Consider the following 18737-nt stretch of genomic DNA (forward strand, 5'->3'; position numbering starts at 1 on the left):
CTCTCTCTGTATTATGAGTGTTTTACAAACTACATGTATAACAGAGTATGTGTATATACAATATACACAGTTTACATATGTAGGCTTATACTTGTCAATATATGCAGGTACACATTTTCACACTGATACAGAAACTTAGAAATTAAAACATTAACCTTTTTAAAAAAACATGTTATATAATGTTTTCCATTTATTTTCTTGATTTGACACTCATATATGGGAATTCCCACATTTTCCTATATATAGTTATAGTATATATAGTTTACAGAATAGAAATTCAAGTATCAGATCTGTATTCAACACCTTCACTCTGCATGAAGTATCATGCAAACATATACAGCTAGTGTCTTCAGCATATTAAAAGTATTTCCTTGCTTAATATAGCATATATAACAAGGCACATTTTAAATCAGCATCTGATTATAGCTCTTGAGAATGAGGAAAGTAAACATAATGTGCTGAATAATAACGACATATCTGCAAGCATCGATAAAAGACAAAGTTAAAAATAATTATGAGAGTGATAGCACCTCTAGTGAATGTAACCGACAAATCAATATGATAAAACAGTATTAGAAGGCAAAAGTGTCACAGAATCTCACCATTTTTCAGAAACCTCTGCAAACACTGTTTCATGTAAATGAATAGGGCTTGATCAAGGAGAAAGATGGAAAACCAGTTCATTATTATGGAGAACTGTGTGTGAAAAAATGACACCTCTGAATTTTCCTTTTTTTTCCTCTTTTCTTTCCTTTCTCTAATTAATAATGATTGAATATGAGCAAGACGGAAATCAAGATTTGAATTTTGGCAGAGCAAGATTTTAAACAAAATGATGCCGCATATGAGGCGCTTTACAGTATGTGCCAATTTGATTATTACTCACCGTATTTTCAGATCCCATTATGTATGCTAGTCTTAAAACAGATAAGAATATACACTCAAAGTAAACACATCACCTTTTAAACAATGGGAGTAGGTGGTGCATTAGAGAGAGAAAATAGTTTAGTAAAGTAGTACTATTTGTGTGTGTTGTTCTTCATAAGTAATAAAAGTAAAAACAGTTATTTGCTGTATAGTAGCTGTAGTTCTTTGAGATGTGTTGTCAACATAGATTTCTGGTTCTGTTGTACCTGGGTCTTCTAGATGTTTTTGTGAGCTCCACTATCCATGCACCTACTAACATAATCTGAAAAGTGAGTCCAACATTTAGTTCCTTTGCCAAAAACAAAACTACAGAGAAGAAATATGGAGGGAAGGAGCAGAGTTTTCATCCTATCCCAGAATAGATGTCTAAAGCTGGTAGTGGCATTTCTCTTCATTTAATACAGCTGAATATAGCTTACACTGTTAAAGCAGCTTTTATATAGCTACAATTAAGATAAATCCCATCCCTGGTGACTTGGTGACTAACTGGATACTTGCATTAAAGTAAATGTTAACGCTCATCTTAAACAACATCTCTTAACACAATTCTCCTATAACAATTATGGGGTATCATAGAATTGCAAAACAACTGAAGTTGGAAGGGACCTCTGGAGATCATCTAGTCCAATCTCCCTGACTCAAAGCAGTCTCAACTGCAGCAGGTTGCCCAGCACCATATACAGTCAGAATTTGAATTTCTCTGAGGAAGGAGACTCCACAACCCCTCTGGGCAACCTGTTCAAGTGCTCAGTCACCCTCACAGTAAAAAAGCTTTTTCTGATGCTCAAGTAGAGTTTCCGTTATTTCAGTTTGTGCCTGTTACCTCTTGTCCTTTCACTGGGCACCACAGTGAAAAGTCCGGATCCATCTTTCTTTACTCCCCTTATTACTTATTTATAAGATCCCCCTGATAAGATAAGACCCATCCTGATCCTTCTTGTCTTGAGGCTAAACAATTGAGCTCTCTTGACCTCTCATTATATAACAGATGTTCCAAGACCTTCACTATCTTAATGGCCCTTTGCTCCAGTATATCCATGTACTTTTTGTACAGGGGAGCCCAAGAACTGGACAGAGCACTCCAGATGTGACCTCAGCAGTGCTGAGTTGAAGGGAGGGATCACCTCCCTCCACCTGCCAGCAATGCTCTTCCTAGCGCAGCCCAAGATGCTGTTGGCCTTCTTTGCCACAAGGGCACATTGTTGGTTCATGTTTAACTTGTTGTCCACCAGGCTCTTTTCTGCAAGACTGTTTCCTGCTGGTCAGCCCCCACCTTGTATTGCTGCATGAGGTTTTTCCTCTCAGGTGCAAGAGTTGGCATTTCCCTTTGTTTAACATCACAAGATTCCTGCTGGCCCATTTCCCCAGCCTCTCAAGGTTGCTCCTGAATGTCAGCACAACCATTTCTCCCAGTTTTGTATCATCTGCAGATTGCTAAGGGGACATGCTATACCATCATCCAGATCATTAATGAAGTTGCTAAACAGTACTGGCTCCGGTATTGACCCCTGGGTTACACAACTAGTGATAGGCCACCAGCTGAATTTTGTTCCATATGACCACAACGCTTTCAACCCAGCATTTCAGCCAGTTTTCCAGTCCCCCTCTCTGCCCATTTATCTAATCCATACTTCATCAGTTTGACAATGAAGATGTTATGGGAGACAGTGCTGAAAGTCTTACTAAAGTCAAGATAAGGAAAATCCACTGCTCTCCCTTCATCCACCAAGCCAATTAGCCCATCATAGAAGGCTATCAGATTGATTAAACATGAATTCTCCTTCACAATCCATGCTGACTACTCCCAGTCACCTTCCTATCCTTCCTGTGTTTGGAAATGACTGCCAGAAGATCTGCTCCATCACCTTCCCTGAAAGACCTGTAGTTCCCTGGATCCTCCTTCTTGAAGAGGAGAGTGACATTTGCTTTCTTCTAGTCCTCATAAACCTCCCCTGATCACCATAACCTCTCAAAGATTATCAAGAGCAGCCTTGCAATGACTTTGGTCAGCTCCTCAGCACTTGTGGCAGCATCCATCCCATTGGGGCCCATGGACTTGTGTATGTCCAGTTTGTCCCTAACCTGATCCTCTTCCACTGCGGATAAGTCTTCCTTGCTCTAGACTTTCCCACTACTCTCAGGGGTCTGGGATTCCTAAAAGCCTGCTTTAGCAGTAAAGACCAAGGTGAAGGTGGCAATAAGTACCTTAGCCTTTTCCATTTCCCTTTGTTACCAGGTCCCCCCCACCCCCCAACCAATTCAGCAGTGGGCCCACATTTTCGCTAGTTTTCCTTTTGCGGCTAGAAAAACTGTAAAGAAGTATTAGAACTGTTCTGTAAACGTGCAGACCAAATTCTCCTAAGTAGTCCTGCATTTTTCAAAGCATATTTTTAAAGCTAGTGATAGAATATGCCTGAGCTCCATAATGTAGTTCAGAGGCACCAGATGAACAAATCATTGTATGTCCTCATAGATCTTTGGGCACCTCGTTTAATACTTGCTCTATTTGATCTATTTTGAATCTGTAGCAGGATATGCATGATCCTTGCCTGATGAAAAACATCACAAACAATCTAGATACAGTCCTAAATCATATTTTCTTAGCCATGTGATAATAGCACGTCCTTATGTAGAAGTCTTGTTTCATACTGGTCATTTCAGCCTCACTAGGACATTATTTGGCACTTTTTCTTTTTGTCTGTGGCAAATAGGTATATTGATGAATAATCCTACTTTGAAAGATGCAGTTTGATATCAGGCTGTTTATACCAACTATTTGGAAGTATATACGGACTGTTTGCTGAAGTGAATACCGAAGGCCTGGAAGATGAACTGTGGGATGAATGCAGTGCTGACAAGGAAAATTAAGGACTCCCTTAATAATATGGCATGTTTCTTAGAATACTCAGCTGGGACTCAGATACCAGGACTGTGTTTTCAGCTTTTTCACTGACTGTCTCAGTGTTTTTAGAAGATAACTTGATTTCAGTATGCCTCAGTTTCGCCATCTGCAAACATAATAATGGTACTGGGCAACTTTCTGAAGTGCTTTCACATCTACTGATGCTGTATTATATTATACAGAGACATATAATACAAAATATTATATAACCACAGATATATGGATATATGTTCACTGTAATGCTCTAAGCCTTTGTATAACAGAATATATGGAGATATACATATTTCTATGTAGAATATTTTTTGATTTAAGATTTCTGGAGAAGGTCTAGAGATGTTCTGCAAGACAAGTAGATGATTTTCATTTCTAGAATGCTTATATGAAATGGCCTCATGAGGGTGCATACATGCAACTCTCACATGTGACTGAAAGCACCTATTATCAGTCTTTATAGGTAGAAAAGTTGAAATGGCTGTTCTATCAAACATGTGGCTACTATTCCGCCAAGTGAAAAAGGAATAGTTTCTTGTAGTGCTATAGTCATAACGATAGTTGACTATTAAATAAATATGTTTCAACCACTTTTGAACTGAGCACAGGAAAAACACTGGAAAATCGTATTGCCTTAGAGCTCAAGATATAGGCTCAGTGATATCCTTGGATGAACTTAATGCTGAATGAGTTGGATTCTTCTACAGTATGGAATTGTTCTTATGAAAGAAACAGATTTGGAATCTGAAATTTAGAGAAATCATTTTAGTTCTGAGGGAGCCATTAAGCCAGTGGTTATCCATTAGATGCAGAGCTTGGGACATATTTCCATGTTGATTTGTGTTTCGATCAGTTATGGATCCACAGTGCTATGCCTGGACCTGCTAAGCAGCTTGGCCTTACTGTGGGCACAGCGTCAGGAGGCACTTCTAGCAGGAAGAATTTGATCTGCGCACACACTAAGAAGCCTATGTGGGCAAGCCCTCACAGAAAAACAATTGTTCTTCTTCCTTATCAAAACATAATATTTATCTTTTGGCACCTCATACATATCTTTTATAATCAAGAATTCTTTTTAATTTTTCTATGTGATGTAAAAACAACAAAATAAAACCAATTTTCCCTACATAAACCCTCAAGCAAAAAAGGAAAAGCTGTGAATGTCAAAACCTCTCCTTAGCTTGACAGCCATTCATTTTATAGAAAAATATAGTCTAAAGGCATAGTTCAGTACAATCAATATTTGAATAGACATATTCCCTAATATTAAATTCTAGAATTTATAGGTTTTTATGTGATCCTTTAATTCCCAGATCTTATTTCTAAAAGAGTTGTAATGTTCTCATAAAAGCAATATTTTCAAAAAATGTCTCATTTGTCTCTCATTTTGGAATCAGAAGTGGTGTTAGTTTTGTTATATATATCTTTTTACCCTTTGAATAATTTTTATTTTTCTCTATACCGACTTTAATTTCAAAAATGTTAATAAATACATACAACAGCCACAGAGATACCTCCTGAATTTAGATGCAAGCATAATAAAAGCTATACCTGAAATTCTGAAAGGTTTATTGTAGTGAAGTGAAACTGTTAGTTCCTCACTGCCTGCCAGCAGTACAGCAGCCTGCAGCCTACTTCTATATTGATCTAATAGTCTACGTGGCAGAACATGAAGAATAACCATCTGTGTCAGGTACAGCAGCAGGTGTCGTATCCATTGAACTAGCTGCTGCTTGATTACAATAAATCTCTTTCAAGCACCTGGCAACCTTGACACTTTTATCTTTGTATAAAAACATCCCACCACCTCAAAAAGTTATCTGAATAGAAATGAGAAACCAGATAACATCAGTTGATAAGGTCTAGAAGCTGAATCCAGTTCATATACTCTCTTAACAAAACTTTACAGTGTGTTTAGACTCACGTTCCTCATCATGCACAGCAATATGGTCTGTCCATCTTATAGGCCCCTGTACAGTATTTCTAACATCTTGTAAGGCACAATTTAAAGCAGGATAACTGATATGGGAAGATAAATGCTTTGTTACTAACAGCCTAGGAATTTGTGTTTGCACAGACGGGGTTTGTCCAGATAAAACCAAGTGAGGCAACTCATCACTAGAAGATTCCAATAATGAGAACTTTTCACAGTATCCAACAAGTAAGTCTAGATCTGAAGTTTTTGTAGACAGAAGATGTAAATCAAGAACACTTGACTGATTGTTTTTGAAAATATTTGTAAAGTCTCACCTGGATTTATCAGTAAACATGTTTTGAACTCAGGAATACTATTTGCTATGTGGTTTGAAAGTAGTTATCGAAATACGCTACTCAGCTGAACATCTAAGGAAGTACCCTCACTTATTAAACAAGGGATCTCCATAAATGGATCATACACTTTTGATCCCAGTGATTGTTGAATTTCCTCTGTTGTCAGCTGCTCAATAGTAGTTAATCTTTTTGTCAAATCTGTATGTATTTCTTGAAAGGATATATGTGTTGAAAATGATGGTTCTAAAGAAACAGCCTGTGGAGGAAAAACAGTCACACAGTCTGAATCAAAACATGGAAAATGAGTATCTGATTTTTGTGGAGACGAGCATAGAACAGATCCTATCAGAGATGCAGGTGTATTTCCTGTAGTGGGATGCAAGGATGACAGTTCTGCGAAATCCACTGATGGTATTATTTTGCTAGATGAAAATAAATACCCAGAAGTAACAGCAGTAGCTCCGATTAGTGTATACCAGCTGGTATTAATATCACTGAGTTCATCCAAAATGGGGATTGTTTGCTATGCACAACTTGATCTAAGAATTCATCAGAGGTTTTTAATCCAGTGATAGAACACATTGTACATATTTGGCTTAATTCACTTAAAGAATCAGCAGATTGTGATTTCATGTTTGCGAGTCTCTGGTTGATGGATGAAGCAGTAATAGCCAGATATGCACTAGGAAGAGATATTTGCATTTGAGTTTTGCACACAACTAATGAACTAACGAAGGAGATCTGTTTTGAAGTAAATGTCTTGGTAGGGGAATGAGGAGTTGTTGACGAACTTGGTAATCTCCAGTGTTGTTCTGATATTGAACAGACATCTGACAATTTTCCAAGACCCTTCTGAAGCAACCTAGAAGGAACTGAAGTTGCACTTGCAGAAACAGTTGAAACTGTAATCCATGCAAGAGTAATAAGTGACTACTTAATTCTATTTCAGCCCTTGCTATGCTACTAATTACTGAACTCATGTCAGTGGCAGATAAACCAACAGTCTGGTGCTGCTGTAATGATGAAACTTGTGTAGGGAAAACAGAAAGTGCCATTAAGGAACCAGTGATAAATGAGGCTGTATCATAATTATCCTGGGAAAGAACTACTGACGTTAGCTCTATGGAAGTACCAGTAGCCACATATGGTACAGGTGTGATATTAGGCTTTATATTTACTGAGATCTGAACAGCAGAACTGAGAAATGTGAAGATAGAACATCTGTTGAGGTAGCTATCCTGAACACTGCTGAAGACTCTCCAGAAGCAATTAGTCCTCCTAGTCCATAGCTCAGTTCAGTCAAATTATTGGTCAGAAGTATCTCACAGCTGGAAATACTTGTCTTTTTCAGACTTTTGAGAATAAAAAAATTAAAAAAAAAGAATTAGGAGAAAAGAAAAAAACAAACAACTTTGGCCCTGGACTGAATTTGGAGCAAATTACGTGGCCACTAAAACATCATTCAGTCTTACCAAGGTATTAAATAGCACACAAATACAACTCTGTATCATATTCTTAATAAAGCGTAGAAGGAGTTTTAGCAACCTCAAAAGCTGAGTAAATGCAAACCCTCCCATTATTCACAGTCTGTATGGGGGCCAGCATCAGAACAAATGGAACTACTCAACAGCAGAGAGGTATTACACGTTCTGCTTCCAGTTGCTGCTACGTATCAATATAAAATGAACAAATTACAAGTCTTTTTCACTGAGAACATCAGTGAACTAGCAGACGTGATACGTGGAAGAGGTACAGACGTAACTGCGTTTACTAACTGCATTTCATTCAGTGTCATTACCTACATCAAGAAGCAATATTACCTATTAAGAAAACAAAAGTTTGGGTATATTCCCAAAGACTAGTCTGCACAGAAATCAAGTGTTCAGTAAAACTGACTTACCCAAATAAGGCAGGGGTCCTGGGTTTATTTCTTAAACAAATAATTACTTTAAAAGGCAGAGCATATAGGCAAAAACAAAACTAAATGTAAAAAGATATCTTATACACATACTGTGTGTATAAAACTAGCATTAGTAAAACAAACAGACCACATTGAAGACACAGCCTTCCAAATGAAGTGCTGCACTTCTATTTGTGTTGACTTTTCTTTAAAGATGTTAAAAACAACAGAAGAGGCTTTTTTTTTTTTTTGTTTGCTTCCAAAAAACTTGACTTTAAACAGTTAAAATGACAAAAATCTTGGGGGTATTGTTGCAGATATTTTTAGTGAAAAACATTCAGATGCACACAGAAAAGGAAGCACTCAGAAAAGATGTGAACTAGGAAAGAAAAACCAAGGTCCCCACGGAATAAGGCAAATTATCTGTCTGCTGCTGACTAGTCAAAGAAGAAGGGAAGATTGGCAGTAGGGTCAGAGAGAGCTGAACGCAGTATGAGGCATATGAAATTGCACACTGTAGCAAAGCAAACTGAAAGCCAAGCTAAGAGAAAGTGCAGTTGTCTTTACTGGATGCTTATGATGCTGGAGAAAAATATTACTGAGAGAAAAGAGTAATTTACCAGTTACATTTAAACATGTAACTAAGAAAGGATGGGAGAGACAATTCACAAGAACAGAAGGAAGTATAGGAGATGGAAAACAACATTTTGAAGGAATAGAAGAAAATTAATACGCTTTGAATATTCATACTATTGAAAAAGCACTACCAGGGAAAGAAGTTCGAAACATACATTACTCAAAAGCTTATTGTTCTTACCTTGAGACACCTGTTTTGCATGAAAATCAGGAGTAGCATGTTTAGACCAAAGTTCCGTTGACACAGACAGGGCTGATGAAAGGTCATTATCTAAAATCTCAGTAGGAAACACTTCAGCCATTTCAGTGACAGTTTGCTTGCTTTGAGGGCTAGTAGGTAAACAGGTGATATTGTTTATTCCATCAATGCAAAGGAACCCAATGGAGCAGGACTGTATAAGGCAATCATTGTAATTAAGCTCACAGCTTCGTCCCTGAAAGAGAGTTTTTAAAAAGCCATATTTGAAGTCAATTTGCATTTTATAGTCACGTTAGTTCAAATTATTGCTTTCTTTTGATTCTAAAATGTTGTTTGTCTATATTAAGCTGTCCAAACTTTCAAAAAGCAAATCTAACCATCTGGAAAATACTGCCTAAGTAATTTAATGGTATAGGTCTATGTTTTTTAATTTTATTCTAATGCTATTTTGACTCTCACTTAGTATTAAGCAATTACAAATAAAAATAATTTTCCCCTAGATTTGCAGTAGCAAGTATATTACATGTGGTGTTGTCACCAATAATAAAAAATGGTTCAAATAAGTACAACCGCTAGATTAGAAGGTAACATATAGTAATATAGAAAGTTTTGTGCAGAGGATTTAGCAGTCTAACAAGCTACAGTTTGTTTTGATTCTGAAATTAACGTTCTACTTTCTTTTTTTGCACTGTAGCCTGCTTTGGCCAAATCTTCACAAGGCACCTTGTTAACACATTAGGTTTGAAGATGCCATTTCAGAAAAAAAAAATTGTACTGGTAGTCTGAAACTGGACCTGGCACTGACTCTCTACCAATACTGTAACAATTCATGAGTCGTCTGAAATATACCTCCTAGTAATAAATTAAAAATGTTTGTATTCAGTAGTCTGCAATAAAGGGAATACATGCATTTCTTTTACAGTAATAACTATGTGAATTAAATGCACTCTCAGAATGTGAAATAAATATACACTGAGGCTAGAGCTGGGTTCATTTTCTTTTCACTTCAGTTGTAATGAACTAATGGGCTATGTAAAGAGCTAACTTGGCTAAGCTAGAAGAATCTTATGGATAGCCATTTTCAACACACACATCTTCATCCCTAAAAGACATGGATATCTGATAACACGTGACCTGACACCTAGCTACATGTGCTAGGTTTGCTAAAAACCTATGGAGCTTTTGATTAGGCTTGTTCATGATTTTATCATCACCATTTCTAGGCCACATAATTTAACCACAGTTTGGCTCTTTTGCTGCCTCTTATCATCTGCTGCTCTAGACAACTGTGATAGAGATGACCTTGAGGCCAATTATATTATCAAGGAGAACCCAAATCACTGGTTATTAGGTATAAAGAATATCCTACCAATAGCCTTTTGTAAGAGAAATGGCTAGATTGTCTTAAGCAACCAAGTCCAATACTATTTTTGAAATGAAGACAAGCTAGAGGGAGAGGTTTCCCTCTCTTAGAAGGGTTGGAGTAAGCTTCACCTTCTCCTCGGGGCTTCTTACTTGCCAGTTCAGTTTGCTGGCCTCTCTTAATAGATATTTTAAGAAACCTGGAATAGAATCAAGAACTGTAACTAGAGCTAGTAGAAGGGCTTCTAAAAGTTAGGTGAACAAGAACGTAAATCTCAATTTTGAATCTTACCTCTAACTACTGTAAAACTGTTTTGCCTTATTTTTATTTTTATTTTTTTTAGCCACAAAGACAAAAGATACATGAACACTGGAGAAATCAAAACCTTGCTGCTTATGCATTAGCGAACTATTTATTTTGACAGCTGAAAACTCCAAAAAATCAGCCCATAAAAGGGCCTGAAAATGGAAAGCTAACAGTGGTTGATAGTTGAATCTAAGTCCTTGAAAGAGGTGTCTTCTATACTGTATGATGAAAACAACACGGTGTAAATATCTCAGGGACAGACTACTAATTTATCATTCATCTTCCTCTGTGTCCTCTCAGCTGTTTGATTTAATTTCTCTGAAACAAGCAGTGGCAGCAAGGAATCTAAGAGCGTAAATCCACGATACATGGTTGAAGAAAAATAACATTGCAGTTTAGCACTGCTTCTGAAGCTTGGTAATATCACAAAGACCTCAGGATTTCTGATTATATGCCTGCAAATGAACTAGATAAGTGATGAGATTTAAAATACTGTACCATTTTTAGTGAGCATGAGAATACAATTTGTAAATTAAAGAATTAACAGTAGTTCCAGAGGAAAATCAGAATGTTTCAGAAAGACCACTGCTTTAAAAAAAAAAAAAAAAAAAGCTATCGAATGTCACATTTTAGATAACTGAATCAAAAACTGTATATTGAATTGATAGCTTTTTAGTACGTAGTACATAGTTAAGTTATAGCTAAGATTTAATTATGCTGTCTAGTCAGAAAAAAACAGCATTAACCAGTTAAAAACTTTTTTAGTTATCTGCAACAAACTGTCTGTATCTGTGTTAGTTAAACGAATGCTCCTGGGACCATTTTCTGACACGGAGTAAATGATGTGGAGTGACCCATGTCCTTATCTCTAAACTCTCTCCAGACCAGGGTGACTATGCCTGTTTACAAACTGGAAAAGTCCCTGATCTCTGCTAATTTGTGGACTACGTCAGGAATTGTTTGTGGAAGTGTTAGCTGGCACGTGTCAAAACCATACCACACCTGGTTTAACAAGTTAACGCTGTAGCTATCTGTATCTATACCTCTTCATCTAGCTATATTCATCATTCAGTGAGCTTCAGTGTCCAGAAAGTTCTTTAGCGCTGCTTAGTTTACTAGCATAGACATAAAGTTTAGGATTCATTTTAAGACTGAGACACTCAAATTTAGGTGTGTTCGTTATACAAGCTAGTGTTAGGTGTTTGTGTTTAGGTAACTATATCACATTGTTAGTCAAAAAGCTCAAGAAGCAAATCAATCACCATAAAGTAGACTCCGGACTGGATTTGGTAGCCAAAACATGTATGGCTAGCGCTCTTTGGAACGCTCTTCTTATGTCTGAGACAGCTAGGTGGTGGTGGCAGATGCTACACAAAATCTGTGGAAAAACCGTGGCTGCCTGTGTGGCTGCCAGGAAGCCAGGGAAACTTCAAAATGGCATCAGACACCTATGTTTAGGCTTTTAAGTTTCTGGGCAGTCAAAGAGCCATTTATGTTCCACTGACTGATAGTGTCAACTAGGTCTCCATTTAGAATAACGTGAGCGTAGCAAATGATACACACAGCTCATGTAATCTTTCAACAAAAGTATTTTAACTTTTTTTTTAAACTTGTTTGCACCTAGAATACTGGGGAAAGTGTTGTAAAATTAATATAATGCTTACATGCCTGATGGAAATACTGTGAAAATTCTTATCTGCTATCACAAATGTTTTAATGATGTTCAAGTATTATTCTGTTAATAAAAATGAGATTTTCAGTGCAAAGCTCACTGATACCTCAAAGAAACATGTTCTTTGAATACTATAAACTACTGCAGCCTGATATCCTGTCTCATGTTTAACTTGCAAGAGAGATGAGTTCCAAATAAAGCTTCTGCTGGAACTGGGGTGCATGTAAGAAATCTCTGTCTGGCTAGCTATTTTCACAGAACTTGAACCAACTTACGTATTTCTGAAATCTCTTAACAACTCTGTTAAATTTGTTTATGATATTAGGGAGCAGTAGACAGCACAAAAGAGAAAGAGAAGGGGGACACAGAAACTGAAATTCAACAAGAATGATTTCACAAGAGTTTGCTTAGGAAAAATAGGTCAATATATATATGATTTAGATAATTATAACATATTACATAATGTAATACATTTACATTTCATGTGGTGATTATAAACTTCAGGTAAACTAAAACTTGATGTAATTCTATACATCTTACAGATCACTCAAGAGTAAAACTAATAATGTTAACTTGTCAAAGACAAAGATATTCTTACTAGTGTCACTGTGGAAGGCAAAAATGCCAGTTTTATTTACTATTATGATAGGAAACTGGGAAAGGAGAAGGTCTTATCTATCTGTACCTTCATTAAATAAAGATTTGCAAAGGCTTGCAATATTCCCAAAACAAAACAAAATAAAAAAACAAAAAACCCTCCCAAGGTTACTACTTTGGTCTAAAAACTTTCCAAAGGTGTTAAACATACAATTTTATTCCTAATATAAGACAGATATTAAATGTAATTAATGACAGAAAACACTACAGAGAATCTAAGTATCTACCATGTTATTGTAATTTTGAAAATTTTATCTATTACAGATAAACTTCTTCTGTGTTAACTGTTTTCTATCATTAATGGAAGTAATCTGTATGGCAGATAACCTTATCCAACTGTTCCCAGCGTTACAGAGCATACAGAATGTAATCTAACTTTTATCTTTTTTTAAAGGCTTCTTAAATTTCCTTTTGCTAAAAAAAAATAAAACAAACTATATGTATTTAAAAGCCTACCATGAAATTGTTCTATTATTTCCCTCCTTCTGTGGTAGAGGTCTAAAGTTACATTAATCTGTGCTGGAGCTAACAGTATATATTTCATATGCTTACTGGATCATCCAACAGAATGTTCTTATAAAAAACAAACAAACCAACGACATAGCAACCTAGAATCTGAAACCCTCTAAAGAGCTATAGTAAATTTTGGCAAATATCATTTTCCATCATTTTCCAAATAACAACTTTTTTCCCAAATAACAACTTTTTTACAAGTAGTTTAAATTTTTCAGTGTTTTAAATGGAAGAAGAAGTTTCTGGGATGATTTAGACATATCCATATTTGTTTCACTCAAATCCTTGATTTGTTTTGGCAAGCAGAGTAGCTAAATGATAAATTCATGGCATCTGATAAAATCACTGCATTGGTTTTCTAAAGCATGAGGGAACAGAAGTCCAATTTATATCTGAGATTTCCAATGATAAAAACATGTTTCTTTCTTGTTCTCTTCTAATTCTACACATAGCATAAATGATCAGCTCATTACATGAATAAGATTTCTATCTAATAATCTTTCTTAATGCCATAAAACTAATGTTTCATTCTGACCTCTCTTGGGACTAGTAAATTAGTGGGTTTTAATACAACTACACGTAATAGTGATGAGAAGCGTATATGATTATGATTTTATGACTCATAAAAACAAAGCAGATGTGGATAATCTCCACTGTGCATGAAGGGTATGTTAAATAGTCATGGATAAATCTAATAGCCTTCAAAGTGACTATAAATGCTTTTAGATAAATGCTTTAACAGTTTACATGCAGAAAGAGGTTGTAAATTTATATTTGAAAGTAGGTATGTTTCTATAGATGTTTCAATTTTAAAAGTAAACATTTATTCCACATACCACGAGATATGCTTTCATTTTCAATGTGACAGAGAAATTGCATGATCCATACTTTATGATCCATACTTCAGATAGCACTATATGCAGAGATTACAGAAGATTTACTTATATATACTGCAGCTGGAGTTCCTTAAATACGTACTCCTGTGGAAATTCCACTGTTTTCTTCACATATTTAGCAGGTGGTTAGGAACCAGAACCACCAGGGGCCCACCAAATCCACATCTGGAGCTATTTAGGCCCTGCCTATCCTTATTTTTCATACCGAAGATACAAGTTTGACATATTTTTCTGTTATTCCAGTTTTCATTCTCTAATGTGGATTTCCCAAAATAGAGAAGAATCTGAGAGACTGAAGATGGAACAGCAGATAATGGAATAAAAGCAAAGACAATACATCTTAAATTCCAGCTACTGTAGCACTTTGCAACTTTCTTCTTTAAGTATTTGTTCTGTGACACAGTGTACATTTAACTCCCAAGCTACATACTCATATAAAAGTTGCCCCCATGCATCGGACCACAGATCTATCCACCTCCATTATCAGTGCGCTAATAAAATATAGGAAAAAAACCCAAGCAGATATTGCATCTGATAATTCCCCAAATATTCCTTTCCAACTTCTGGCAATGAGGGATTCAGAGACTTCCCTAAGGCAGGGTAACGTTCATGAAATTAATTTAAATACTGATGGACTATCCTCCTGAATGTTTTCTGTTCCCTTTTTGGACTTATTTTTATTTTTAGTTTCTACAGGATCATGCAACACCGACTTCGACCAATGAATTTTGTGCTGTGTGAAAAAATAATTTCTTCTATGGATTTTAAACTTGCTCACTGATGTTTTTATCTAGTGCTCAGAACATACTTTGTGAGAAATAGCAAATAAATATCCTAATTCAACTTCTCCATTACAGTTGTGCTTGTAACAAAAGCGTAAATATTTAATGAACAAAATGAGAATTCTTTAACAGGAGGGTCTGACTTTTCTCCATACAAAAGGACTACATCCCTCAACTGAAATATCCTTTATCCTTGCGTGGCCCCTTTCTGAATGCTTGCCTTCCTTTTGAAGACACAGAGATAGCAATTGCTACAGACTGTGGGGAGGCATCAACTGCACCCATTATATGCTATAAAAAGCACCCTGCACATAATTTGTATGCATTGTTATGGGCTACTCTCCTCTTTCTTAGGATAGTCTGTCAATAAGTTGAGTCAGACTATTCACATTAATAAAATTCCATTTCAACCTACGAAGAATTCATGGTAAAATACAGATTTTATAAACTTGCTGCCAAATAGTTCTTTATCTGAGATGATCTGGTCATCCAGCATCTTCCTGGAAGTACCTTATTAAGATAAATATTGTTTATTTTTTCTAATGGCTACTTTGTGAAAGGATAGAATTTGGAATAGGTCACAGAAACAAATATTCTCTTCCAAGGTGTGTTCAATGCTTTTCCTCATTTTCTCTCTGTTGTTGTTGTTGTTGTTGTTGTTTTTTTTCAGAAGATACAATAGCTGTAGAAGTCTACCATATTAGTATTGTACACTGTTTTTCAGAGAACTAATCACTGGTGAAACATGATTCCATTGCCAAGTTCAGACTGGTCTTTATCCTCCCTTTATTCTTCCTCCCAGGAACCTGAGGAAAGTTTACTTTATTTATAAAAACATCTCTGCCACCACAGAACCCTTTCCATGTGGATCTTTACAAAGGTATTTTACATAAAAAAAGGACCCATTCATTCCAGAACAGTGATTCTCTATTGTAAACAAATAGGGGAAGAACACTGGAGAAGTGAAGACACATGGAACTGGTAGTCTCTCCATCTAGAATGCAGAGGTATTCTACTTCTTCTCATTTAGATTAATACTGGGAGTGCATCTTAGCCAAGAAAACGAAAAGTGGTGATGCCTTCCCACTGCTTGATTCAGATACGATGAACCCTCTGGCTCTAGGAAAGACTTATGGTTACATTGAGGCTAAATAAGGTTCCATTGAGCCCTTCTCCGGATTTTGGATTGGGCCAAACATGGATGCAGACTCAAGAAAAGCATAACCTCTTATTCTGGAAATGAATGTAGGCTTCTTGAAAAAGTGGCAGTTTCAATTTCTTATAAAGGATACCGTTATCTGTTTTCAAGTTTGTACCACACACAGGCAAAAGAAGGCAGCCCCTTCCCCATTCACTACTAATGATGGAGCACTTTGTACCAACTTTGATTAAAATTGCAAGTTCTAGTCTGAGGATTGAAGTGTGTGTATGGGAAGAAGGAGTTGAAAAGAAAGGTCTCGTGATAAGACCATTAACAGGACAGTCTTCTAGTATTTTAGACTTGAACATATTACTGTCAGGGCCCTGATCAGCCTGTAACTATCGTTCTCTTCAATCCATCTCTGCAACCTCTTCCCTGACACCCACAGGTTTAGCTGCCTCTGCTCAAGGTCAGCTCTGATACAGTGCAGCTCTGTAAACTTGGATTAGCCTGCTGTGGTAAGAGCTAATTAGTGAGAAAACCATATCAGAAGCTTCATCTGGGACCTCCATGCCTTGGCTCAGAAGCTGCATTTAAGCACAGGCCCTCGCCCTTAATCCTTGTCTAAGCTTTACTGTAGGCCTGCAATAACCAGCCTAGTACTTTGGTGATACTGACCTAGCCTTGCTGACTTGGACTTGCTAGATTAACCTCAGCTTATTCTCCTTGTTACTAAGTAAGTTAGTGTATCTCTTAAACTAATGCATAATGAGGTAAAGCACAAGCTCAAATTGTAAACACCAATTGCATGTCTCCAGCAGCAGAAGGAACCTGCATGACAGGTGGTGCCGCAAGGAAATTTCAACCTTAGTTAAATACAGCAGTGGCATTTGGCCACTGGCATTTAGCCACCCTTAAGGCTTTCTTTAGGTATGTAAAATAGAGAGAATAAAACAGAACAAATGTTCACAGGTCAACCATTCAAAAGAACTGTGTTTCATTTAATTTCAGGTATTTTGTTGTCAAAATAACTGTCTGTGTGCAATAGTCTGAAATCACGAGATAGCTCAGTACATATATAAAAACATGAATGGTGTTGAATGACTGATGACTGAAAAGGACATTATATATGCACACACTGTTGGATTTTTTTTTTTTTGAATAATAAGTAACTAATTCTCTGGAATATTAGAGCTCCTGTAAGTAAAACAAACAAACAAACAAACAAAAAAACCCCACAGAGTTACTAAAATACTTTATTTACTAGAAAGGCCAGACTTTATCTGAATGAAGATTAAAAGGAATTAAATATAGTACTTTCTGTGCAACAATGATTAGTCAGGTTACGTGAAGGAGAAAAAGAAAGTCAGCATCTTACCACAAATCCTGGCTTGCAAAAACAGGTATAACCGAAGCTGGGTTCCCTCTGAACACAGATGCCATGTATGCAGGGACTGGATATGCACTCATCAATGTCCAGCTCACAGTGGAGGCCTTCCCATCCTGTTAGGAAGAAAGGAACAAAAAATCATTAGAATCTAGAATAAATAATTTAGTAATAAACAAACAAAAAGCAAACTGTATGGACTTTACAATGTTACTCTACTGAACATCTGCTGGGGCAGTATTTGCCCATTTTTGTACCTATAGAGACATAAGTAAACAAACAAAGTAAAACCTGAATGTACTCCCGAATTACTGAATTATCTGCCTTTACAGTTTGCCCTTCCCCTACAGAATTATCTGTATTGTTCTCTCTCTCTCATGTGCTTAAGAATTGGAATGGGTAAAATGCTCCCTGAAACCTCTTCCCTATCTGCACAGGGCAACCATTTTTTCCCAAAATGTAAAATGAAAGAATATGTAATTGTATAGCTTCATTTTGACCTTTTTATGCTATTTGTTAAATGCATGCATTATTGCCACACTGGGGAAGAAAAACTGGAGGTTTAGATACATGAAAATAATCAGAGTAACAAAAAATAAGCTACAGCAAAAAAACTGAAAAGAAACTCTGAAACAGATTATTGTACCAGATTATTCAGGAGGACAATTTCACAGCAAGTGCAGGTTGGAATACAACCATCTTCTTGTACTTCAAAGTTGAGATTGCTGGCATTTTTGGTAATGCACATTTCTTACAATATCTCCGTTAGAACTAAGTAAATCCACAAGTTAGAGGCCAAAACTGATCTGGAAACTGGTTCTAGATCCTGTCCATTTGAGCCTGTCTTGAGAACTCACTCCTCAGAGGCTGAGCCAAACTGGAAGCAGCCTACTTGATTGTAAATGTAAATTCAGAACCACAACTTTGTAAATATGGATTATAGTTATTGAAGAAAGCCACACCTTCTGCCATGGTACTCCCAGCACCAATTACAGCTTTGTTATTTTCCAATTAAATTTTCCCCTTTAAAAAATAAACAGAAACCCTCAGCTGATCCAAACCTAGTGGCCTATGTCCTGTCTCTGCCTCAAAGCATCTGTCAAAAGGACCCGTCAGTCACACTCCAGGACTGGCTGTAGCTGCCCTGTTAGAAGTGCAGCCTCCCCCAGCTACTGACTTCAGCTGCGAAGCCAC

The 18737-nt window shown here is 36.6% G+C and overlaps 1 protein-coding gene across 1 annotated transcript in view; it reads right to left on the reverse strand.

Moving 5' to 3' along the window:
• EYS (eyes shut homolog) overlaps window positions 1-18737 on the reverse strand; it is a 1042686-nt gene that overhangs the window by 404458 nt on the left and 619491 nt on the right. The window contains exons 32-33 of the mRNA XM_068937477.1: window positions 17535-17659; window positions 8809-9061 (exon numbers count right to left, since the gene is read on the reverse strand). Coding sequence (XP_068793578.1) covers window positions 8809-9061; window positions 17535-17659 — 378 coding nt within the window. The remainder of the gene's footprint in view (window positions 1-8808; window positions 9062-17534; window positions 17660-18737) is intronic.

Source organism: Struthio camelus, chromosome 3 (genome assembly GCF_040807025.1).
Source record: "Struthio camelus isolate bStrCam1 chromosome 3, bStrCam1.hap1, whole genome shotgun sequence".
NCBI lineage: Eukaryota > Metazoa > Chordata > Aves > Struthioniformes > Struthionidae > Struthio > Struthio camelus.